Source organism: Hevea brasiliensis, chromosome 8, assembly GCF_030052815.1.
Source record: "Hevea brasiliensis isolate MT/VB/25A 57/8 chromosome 8, ASM3005281v1, whole genome shotgun sequence".
Lineage (NCBI taxonomy): Eukaryota > Viridiplantae > Streptophyta > Magnoliopsida > Malpighiales > Euphorbiaceae > Hevea > Hevea brasiliensis.
The window spans coordinates 96299563-96310376 of record NC_079500.1 but is presented as its reverse complement, the minus strand read 5'-3'; the positions used below and the strand labels follow the sequence as shown (position 1 = coordinate 96310376).

Sequence of the window (10814 nt, the reverse complement as noted above, 5' to 3'; positions counted from 1 at the left end):
AAGCGTCTCCTCTCTCTCGCCATCCTTATTTTTCTTTGTAGCCGTTATGAAAGATCAAACACTTGGATAGCTGCCCATGATTTGGTTTTTCATTTTGTATATTTTTCCCTGGACTGTAAACAAGGAAGATCAGCAACAAGCCAAAAAAAAACCATCAGATGTGGCTGCTGGGATTCGAGCCCAGGTCTCCACGGCCACAACGTGGAATTCTTACCACTAAACTACAGCCACAAGATGAAATTTTTGTCATTGATTTACGTTATTATAGTGACCTCCAATATATACTAATAATTTAATGCAAATATGCTATAATTATCTTTTTACTTTTTTTTTATTTCACAATAAAAAAACTCCTTCAATTATAATCGAACTTATCACAAAAATTTCTGTAAAGAAAAAATATCTACCCATTATTTAAAAATTTTATAGCTTAGAGAGATTCTTTAATACGAAAACTTGCTATTATAAATTAGAGAAATTTTTTTGAAATAAAATTCAAGTTTAAAAATTTTTTAGCAACAAATCAAAATTAGGAAATAAAAGTAAACACAGGACAAAATTCAAAACTGACTATAAAAATTAACTTGGTATGTTAGGTAAGTAGCAAATTGTCCGTCCGTGCGTTGCTCAGGATGCTAAACCAATATCAAGAACCCTGCAATTTTTATCAACGAAATGATGGTCTTCCACTCATGGAGGATTTCAGACAGAGACTTGGAGTCCCCAGTATGAATTGAAATGTATACTACTTGCATATTTATACATTTGAGCAAATATTCTGTGCTGATAGTTTACAATACAACAAAGTAATTGATCTCATGATCTAAAGTAGGCGATCATATATGCTGTAGAACTTAGCCACGAGGAACCAACCAGGTGTCCATGGATTAATCATTGAAAGAAGGAGAGTTTGTTAACGAATCAAGCAATATTGGTCATGGTCCACTGCAGCTGCAACTTCAACTTGCCATTTTTAGAATTAAATAGAAAATGCAGGAATGATGAAGTTCATTGAGCTGTCTTCTATCAACGTCATTGATAATAATAATATTTCAAAGTAAAGGGGGTTGCAAAAGGGTGGTATGTTAAGGATAAAAATTTCATTTAAAATGGGATTTCTAAGCTTCTGCAACCACTTGAGATTTAGGCTTTTTCTCCTTGTTTTTAACAAACTTTTTACTTGCTGCTCCACCATCTTCCGTTTCTGTTCTGTTCTCAATCCTTGCAAAGACTGGTTTTGGCTGAGCCATGACCTGACCGCCCTTCAGGCCACCCCACTTCGTGTCACTCTACAATGCAAAATCCAATAAGAAATTAAAAGAAATAAGGAGGAAGGTGTGTTTATTGTATACATGCATAGATATAATGGACAGAAGTTTGTGTTCGTGTCTGCTGCACCCAAAGACACATGCAGCCACATGAGAGAGAGAGAGAGAGAGAGAGAGAGAGACCCATGTCGCAGTGTTAAAATGGTCCTTTGAGTAGCCAAGCTGGGAATATATTCTCCAACATAAACTTGGAGCGACAGGTGATAAAGCAATTGCTATAATCCTCATTGCTTCCAATATAATCACGAGATCCTGCTTAGCATCAACCAAAATGAGAATACCACTCCAATAACATCTCATGCTAGGTCAGTTCTAACACAAGGTTCAATGAAGTTCAATTTCTAACCATGCATACCATGCTCATAAAACATGTTTTATTATCTAAGCGGTTTACTCGATCGATTAGATTCAATGCTAGAATGTTTCCTTTCTCAAAAATTAAGCCATCAATATTCTTCATAGCAGTGAAATCAAATATTATTAAAGACATTCTTGAAGAAATAGAGGTAGATATGGGAAACCTTTGCCGCAGCTTCAGAAGCAGCACCGCCTTGCTTAAAAAGAGACCATGGAGCACATTCATCCATGTAGACATTTCCAGCATTACCAATCTCCAGAATAGCCTCACAAGCCAATGATAGTGAAAGATTTTCATAATGAACCCGAGCTTTTTCAACCTGTAAGTACAGTAAGCATTGGATGACATCAGGCCACAGATGGATAAAGCTGCTATGAACGCTAGCAATAGACAAATAGCTAATAGTACTGGAATTAAGTGACAGGAGAGAAATTTAGAAATATCATCTCAGCGATTAATTTTATTGGTGCCACCAGATTCACTAGAAGAAAAATCAAACTCTTCCAAGCATGAAAGGAACTTGATGAATAAGAATTATATGTAGGATTCAAAGAAAAATAAGTCATTCCACTGTTTTGTCATCAAAATTTTTGGATAGAAACAATGGATAAAATTTTCTCTACACACACATGATCTGAGTAACGATTCAGTACTTAATATCCCAGCCTTTGCACTACTCAATTAGAAATTGCAAGTATTCATAGCAGGAGTGTGACATTAATATCAATAAGTTTCAGAGGCCTACCAACTTCTCAACAGTGTCTTTCAATGCATTTCCTTCAGCAGCAATAAATGAATCAACAACCAAAGTTGATTGACAATTCCTTTTAAGGAGTCCAAGAGTACGGTTAAGGAGGTTTCCTGCATAGGATGAGTAAGGATCATGTTATCTTTTTGCTATGTAATTTGAAACATGTATGTACATCTCAATTTCGTGTTTCAATAATTGTAAAAATTCAATAACTATGAATACCTATGGTATTGGCAAGGTGTGCATTGACAATATTAACAAAACGGTCTTCTGAGTAGTCCCCATCATTGCCAAACTCCACCTCTCTAAGGAAGAAGTACCTGACTGCATCAGACCCAAATTTTTGAACCAACTCATTTGGTTCAAGTGTATTCCCTAATGACTTCCCCATCTTCGTGCCATCCTATCATTTTCAAAATAAAAAGCATTGCTGCATGATAGGTTTAAGAAAAAAAAAAGTTAAAAGGCTTGTTCATTCATACAATACTGCCACTAAAGCTAACAACATAATTTCATGTTTCACATAAATACATTTGTAGAATATAAATTCTTTGAAGAAACTAAAATCACAAATAAAAAATACACCATTAACCTTTTTCCTGTTTTTTGGATGGGTATGATCTTATGTAGAAGTAGAACCAACCCCATGGAGCTAAGGCACAATTGCTATCCCTCTTGCAGTCATGCTAAATGGCATTTAAAAAGATTCATAAATGGAGTCAACAGCTTGGTATGCAATGTACTTTCCGAATTTAAAACACTAGGAAGTTCCTTTTCTTCTCAGTCTGTATTCAGATTTTCAAATCTATGATCTATACTCTACCTTTGGGTCACAGTCATGATCTCCAACAACACCAACATTGTTCTAACAGCATCATTCAAATAACTCCTAAGGGCTTGCATTGATAAATCATCATTCACTCAAGTGCAATGCATAGAAGCAGATCCTACAACTAATTTAACCAATCAATATAGGACCCAAAAAAGAGAGAAGTACTCAGGCATGAGTCACGACTTAGTCCCTAAACCTACATAGATTACATTAGAGGCAGTGAGAATTACTACAAATAACCCTATGATTTGTGCTAACTACATCCTTATTGTTTCAAAAATATGCACTTGTGGTTTGCTAGGAGTATAATACTTTATCTTTGAGGTAAAATAATAAAAAAAAAAATTGTTCACTTTTAAAATTTTGTGCAGTTAAATCCATTAAGTTCAAAACTTGTTGCATTTTAGTCTCTAAATTTAATAGTATAGATCACTTTAGTACATCAAACTGTTAGCACAAAGACTAGAGTATTTAATAAACACAAGGACCTTGATGTTAACCAGTAGGGTTCTAGTAGTTTTCCCAATAAAACATTAAAAAAAAATAAAAGAAAAAACATATAGCCTTGCACTTTCTACTCAAGAAGCCATTATCTGTCTGGAACAGGACAGGCAAATGGTTTGATCTTAAGAATTCCAACTTACAGGTTGCCCATTTAAATTATACAAAAATGGGGTCATGGTTTGTGGGATGATGAGCATACCATCTTGAGTATCCAAAAAAACAATGGGCCTAACATTATCCAAAAAAGAATTAGAAGAAGAATGCTATCTAATCTTAGAGATAGTCCTATCCTTTAGCACGAAAAGACTATTCAAGCCTTGAGCCAGCAACCTCTTAGATGGTCAGTTTTCAGTCCAGAACTCTTACATTGCACTTGACATTGTCCCCTATGAAGATCTAGCATCCAAATTTAGAAATAACTAGTTTTAAAAGAAAAGAAGTGATGTACTAAGGTTAACAATATGAATACCTTTGTCAAGAACCCATGCCCAAACACCATCTTAGGAAGGCCTAGGCCAGCAGACATCAGCATAGCTGGCCAATAAACTGCATGAAAACGTAAAATATCCTGCAGAAGAATAAGAAAACATAAGAGACATATTATCAAATGAATTCTATGTAGAAATATATTTTTTTGTGGAAAAAGGGGCCAAATTCATAAACTAAGAAGCAGAAGTACAACAGGAAAACATTTTCAGATCTACATTTCACCTAAAAAAAAAAAAAACTTTAGTAGAATATAGAATCAGAACTTTTCACAAAAAGATTCACCACCAATAATAAACCATATAAAATAGCTAAAATTAGATTGCTAGTTAATACAAAGTCATTCATTTCTGCACTCCTTCTGCCACTAGTTTAAAAAATAAATAAATAAAATAAAAATCCATGATATTAACTTTTTTTTCTTTATAGTTACATGCTTACACATGACAGCTTAAAATAAAAATTTGAAATGATTCACAAGTAAAAGCCAATCAAACTAAGAACAGTTTTTTTTTTTTTGAGATAAACTAAGAACATTAGTTTTGCACAAAAGCGCAAGTTTTGTGGTTGGTAATACGCCTCATCCTAAGTCCAAAGTAAAAAATAATAACCAAAATCATAATGTAGTTAAAATTTCGGGTGACCAAAATAATCTGATCCTTTTGTTAAATTTGCAATTACTGCCAATTTTTCTAATTTTGTCAAATATATAAAAAATCTTTCAAATTGGCATCAATTGTAGTAGCAAATTCTAAAACTCAAAAATTGGTAACATGATATATATTTTATTCAAAAAAATTTTCCTATTAGCATCTAGTATGGTGTACCAAGTGTAAAATCCCCCCATAATTATTCCTTACTATTAACACTTTAAAGAAAAAGGGGAAAAAAAAAGTAAAATAATTTCACCATTTTTTTTTTTTTGCCCTGCATATCTAAAATGTCTGCCTCATAGACTTAAAAATTGAAGAAATATAATACAACATTATATAAAATTTTGTTAGCTCTAGTAATTGTCAAGGCAAAAAAGTGAAAAAAAGCAATAAAAATGGTTAAACCTTGCCAATCAAATGCAGCGAAGCAGGCCAGCCAGAAGAAACAGCACTCTGTAAATTAGGTTGCTCCTTGTCCTCTGATAAAGCTGAGATGTAACTGCACAACAAAAGCAAGAAGTAAGCCAAGTAATAAATGAGGCCAAAAGGCTGGTAATCTATTCTGTTCTAGATTTGCAGCGAGTTAAAGACAAAGAAGAGCCTGTTTAGCATTGAGGTTGAAACTCTTTTTTTCTTTCCTTTTTCTTTTTTTTTTGGGAATAGCACTAGCTTGAAACAATTCTTTAGATATTTTGAAGTTTTATGACAAGAACGCATCAAATTAAAATTAAAATTAAAATTTAAGGTTTCTAATAAACATTTTGACATAGAGTTTTTCTCAACAATAGCTCAAAGTCTCAAATAATAATGCCAAATAGACCCAAAGAAGATTTAACAAGTGTAATGAACAAGGAGGGGATAATATTAGAATATCATTCTGAACCACAGGAAAAGAATTATACCCCAGTAAAGCATCAAACCACACATATATAGTCTGCTTATTATCATTAGGAATAGGAATGCCCCAATCCACTGATGCACGGGAAATTGAAAAATCTTTCAAGCCACTTCTGATCCAGCTTTGCACCTAAAAGCATTGATAGTAGAAAATAGATATCAAATACAACTAGCATGTATGGGGAAAAAAAACTACAAGTAACTAACTGCTTGAGTTGTAGGTTCAAACTTCAAAAAGAAAGAGTAAAGCAAAAGGACTGTCAGACTCCAAAGAAACTATCAGATTCCTGGTGCTTCCAATGAACAAGAGAAGCACTAGGTATCCCAAGGCTGTTACCAAGCACATGCTGCAAGCCTGCAACTCACATTAATGCCAAACAAAGGCAAGTTTAAAATAAACAAAATAACTAATAACTTTCTATCCCGCATTCTCACTCCCTAAAATTACTGATGACCTTTTGCAATTGAATTTAAACCTCATCTCCTGATACATGGGAACCAGGAGCTAGAAGTAAGGGCACCTTAGAAGCCCTATCATCAAACAATCAAATTTCAGATTTAGAGGCCAACTTTACCAAGCAAAAACATGAAAGCTAAAACTAGCACCAGAGATTGAACTGTAACTTAGAGAATTTCCAGCTCATGTTTTGACAATATTCCTATTGATTATTCAGCTCATTTCTATCATATAGCATGCAAGAATTGATGCCATACCACCAAAACTTTCTACCTTTAAAGTAGAGCTTGATCCCTTGTCTTGGAAGAAACGGTAAGACTCCAATAAATGGACAATTAAATCTGTTTTCAAAAGCATGTCTAGAAGACATCAGCTCAAGAAATAGAGATACATAGACATGCTTTTGAAAACAAGACATCAGCTCAAGAAAGAGAGATACATAGACATGCTTTTGAAAACAGACTCCAATTAATTGTCAGTAAGACCACACAGCTCCTACGATAGTATTTATTGTAGATTAACTACAATAAGTATTAGAATTGTCATTTCATTCTCTTTTATTCTATATCAACATAAGTATAGGTCACTAGTAAATATGCAGGTAACACGTAACAAAAAACTTATATTTCTAACTTTGCATTCCTGAATCTTTAGCCAGAACATGATTATGTTCAACAGAACAGAATAAAAAGCTTCTAAGATAATGTTTACAAAATGACACAGAATGCAAAAGAATGCTTAAAATTAGCTGAGCAGAAGAAAAGAAAATTGTTTATTTCCTACCTCCTTCAAACGGAATGAAGGCTGCACAAAATTTGGATTATGCATCAAAGTTTCTTCTAATAGTTTTTGGTACTTTGACAAGGCAAAAAAATAATTATCCTCTTTCCGCTGAATACATGGCTTTAGATGCATGGGGCAGCAGTTGTTATCAAGTAGCTCCTTCTCATCCTGTAGAATTAGAAAGTTAATGTTGTTACTCACCAGAAAATCCTAACATTAATCTCAGTTAACAACATTTGCATCAACAAATAAAAAAGTAGAAAAAAAAAAAAAAGGGTTACCACATGCATTATATAAAACATAGCTGGGAGTGTCATCTCGTAACAACAATGCTTTTTTCGAATTAGAACTTGAAAAGAATGAAAAACAATAAACTTTGGAAATTTTTTATCGTTAAGTCTCAAAGGTTGTCCAAGAATATAATATACAGAATTAGCAGCATCAGAACCCTCTCAATCCCACTAATTGCAACAAAGGCTTTGAAAATGATATAGCATGAAGTACATGGAAATGCAAAGTGCGACGGTGCCACCTTATACTCCTCACAGTTGACACAGTATAGTCCCTCATAGTCAGCACGGTAAATGTCCCCATTGGCAAGAACCCTAGAATAAAATTCCTTAACAATTGCTTCGTGCTTGGGATCAGTTGTCCGAATGAATTTGTCATACGCAATTTCTAACTGCTCTCCAGAAAACATAAACAAGTTACAGCCAGTAACATTCGTAAAAATCAAACAAGTAGAAAGAGCAAAATTGTCAGATGGAGAGAAAATTTCACATCTTTCCAAAGTGTCTTGTAAGCTTGAGATACAACATCACAGTGCTCACTTGGGCTGGAGCCACGGGCAGCTGCAGCAGTTGCAATCTTCTCTCCATGCTCATCTGTGCCAGTGACGAATATAACCTTCTTTCCTAAAAGCCTCTGCCAATTGATACAAGCAGCAAGAATCAGCCCCTTTTACACAACACAGCAACCACAGAAACGGCCCAACTATATCAACATTCCATTAAAGCACACAACTTTATATGTGAAACCCACAAAGGAAAAATATATATCGAAAAATGCCAGTGATTAAAACAAGATAACAAAATGCAGATAAACTAAACTCTATGTCAATAAGCTAAAATTTGAACCAAAATAAATTCAATACATACATGCTGACCAGACAACATGACCAAAACGACTGTGCGTATAAACAACATAAACTTGTCCTAAACTATCAAGCTAAAAATTCTTCAACAAAACAACGAATTAACCTGAAATCGAGATATGGCATCAGCAGCAATGGTGGTATAGGCACTACCCATATGAGGAGGAGCATTCACGTAATAAAGCGGAGATGTGAGGACGAATGTTTCTGTTGCAACTGCTTCATCGTTTTGGGCACTATTGTGACTGCAATTGTTAATTGTGCAAAACGCAACCTTTCTTGATTTAGAAGAAGAAAAGAAGAGATTTGGAGGGAAACTGAGACGATTCTTGAAATGGGCAGTTGTCCTTGGTCTTGTACTGATGGAATAGAGAGGGTTTAAGAGGCAAAGAGCGTTTTGTATTGAGTAGTTTATTCTCGCAGCCATTTCTTCCTTTTATTAAACTCAAGATTGGGTTTCTCACTGTTCAAGGCAGACTGTTGCAGCTTGCAAGCAGATTCTGGTTCTTCTTTAAACGCAGAGGCCTATCGACAAAGCAGCAGCGCTCGGTTTTGGTTCTGTTAGCCCGAGTGACGACCGTATCGTCCGTCTAAAATTTACGTAATTACGATGTCGTTTTGGGCAACTCGACCTCTGCAACCGGTAGTGTTTTGCTCACCCCTATCGAATTTAAAACACTATTTTTTTAATCATTTATATAAATAATAAATTAAATATAAAGTATTTTTTTACAATAATTCTATAAATTTTTAATAAAATAAATAGAATTCAAATATTTTAAAAAATATTAATTATAAATTAATTATAAAATAAATAAAATTAAATATGAGTTTAATAGTTTGAATAATAAATTAAATCAAATTTAATCATTATAATACTCAATTTGAATAATTCGTGAGCTTTTAATATTCATTTTTATTTATATTATGTTTAAATGATAAATTACAATACATTTACGATCTTATCATATATGATGAAAATATAAATACACACTCCAACTCAATTTTATTTATTTTTAATTTAAAATAATAATTTTTATTTAAATTTGAAGAAATTTATAATTTAATTCCTAAATTTTCCCTAAAAATTAATTATTTAGTCATTTAATTTTGCGCTATATTATATTATAGTCCCTTAATTTTGAGAAATAAATTATTTAATCTCTTTAATTTTAATATATAGAGTAATTTAATTTCTAAAATTTTAATATTTATAATAATTTTATTCATTAATAGGATGACTAAATTATTCTAATTTATTAAAATTACAGGTACTAAAATATGATATAATATAAATTTAAGTGTTAAATAATTAATTTTTAAATATATATAAATTAAAGTGTAAAATAGTATAAAATTAAGGTACTAAATAATTAATTTTTCAAAATTTACAGATTAAATGTAATTTAAGGCAAAACTCATGAACTAAATTTTAAATTTTCCTTAAATTTACAATGATAATAAATTCAGGCTAATTCTGAATGGGTCTGAATATTTTTAAAAATTTAATCTAGTTAAGTTTAAATATGAGAAAAAATTCAATCCAGTTTATTTTAATTTTAGTTTTTAGAATAATTTTATATAATTATTATTATGAAAAATTATGCACAAATTATTATTTAAATTTTAAAGTTAATTGCTAATATACAATGTATTATATAATATATTTTTTAATTATTTCATAATTATATAATTTTTAATTATAAGATAAATGTAAAAAAATTATAAAATGATTTAATTCATTTATAAACAAAAAATTTGTAACACCTCTAATTTTTAAATTTATTATTTTTGGGTAAATATTGATATTTTATTTTAGTTAAATTTTAGGAAATTATTTGACATTTTTCTGATTTTAAAAATTGGGATTGATTTTTCGAAAATATAAAATGTTGATGATTTTTAAAAATTAATTTAAAGACCATGTGGCAAAACTAAAAATATATTTGGATTCTACGAATTTTTCTGAGTTTTCTAGAATTTTTTCAAAATTTTTGAGCCTCGTTTTCGGTCCCAAAATAAAGTAAAAATTTAAAATTTTGTATCCTAAATCGAACCGACTGAATCAAACCGGATCGAATCGAACCGGTCGAATCGGACCAACCATTTTCTTTTTCTTCTTCCTTCTCCCTCGCGCGCCTGACCTCTCCTCCTTCCCCTCTGATTTTCTCTCTCCTCCCTCACTCTCAAGCCGCGCCGCCGCCACCCAGCCTTCCCCACCTCGTCGGCGCACCGCCCCACTACCTCTCCTCGGCCGGCCGATGCTCCAGGCTGCCGGAAAACGCGCACGAAGATCACCCAATGCGTGCGCGCCATTTCAGCTTCCCGACCGAAATTCGGCCGATCCGACCAACGATTGGCTGGGTCTTGTGTCAAACAACATCTACACCTCTAGAGCTTTCCATATACACCAATAACACCAAAATCCATCGAGCGGTTTGTTCAATTTTTGTCTAGGAAGTTTTAACCCATTTTGACTTTTGGGCTAGATTTCTCGCAAACCGTGAACCCCACGAGAAAACCGAGAGTACCAGAGCGCTCCACTCGTCGAGAGCTTTGCGGCAATATAAATTCAAAATTTTTCGACACTGTTTTTCGGTGGGTCCCACAAA

At 33.0% G+C, this 10814-nt stretch overlaps 1 protein-coding gene and 1 non-coding gene across 3 annotated transcripts; both read right to left on the bottom strand.

Annotated features, from left to right (window-relative positions):
- Positions 1 to 159: 159 nt before the first annotated feature.
- On the bottom strand, positions 160 to 231 carry TRNAH-GUG (transfer RNA histidin (anticodon GUG)). The gene has a single exon. It is a non-coding gene; the product is annotated as a tRNA-His (tRNA).
- Positions 232 to 644: 413 nt separating this feature from the next.
- On the bottom strand, positions 645 to 8795 carry LOC110649354 (methionine--tRNA ligase, chloroplastic/mitochondrial). Of its 2 annotated transcripts, XM_058151746.1 has the most exons (12): positions 8309 to 8795; positions 7830 to 7973; positions 7582 to 7731; positions 7050 to 7217; positions 5815 to 5939; positions 5318 to 5411; positions 4243 to 4341; positions 2660 to 2840; positions 2432 to 2547; positions 1850 to 2005; positions 1452 to 1580; positions 645 to 1289 (listed from the first exon to the last, which is right to left on the bottom strand). In XM_058151746.1, exons 1-12 carry the CDS (start codon positions 8627 to 8629, stop codon positions 1119 to 1121), a joined length of 1854 nt encoding a protein of 617 aa, XP_058007729.1. In that variant the 5' UTR covers positions 8630 to 8795; the 3' UTR covers positions 645 to 1118. The 2 variants fall into 2 exon arrangements, with proteins under 2 accessions (XP_058007729.1, XP_058007730.1); XM_058151747.1 differs by lacking the exon at positions 1452 to 1580 and having other exon boundaries at positions 8309 to 8777.
- Positions 8796 to 10814: the final 2019 nt, after the last annotated feature.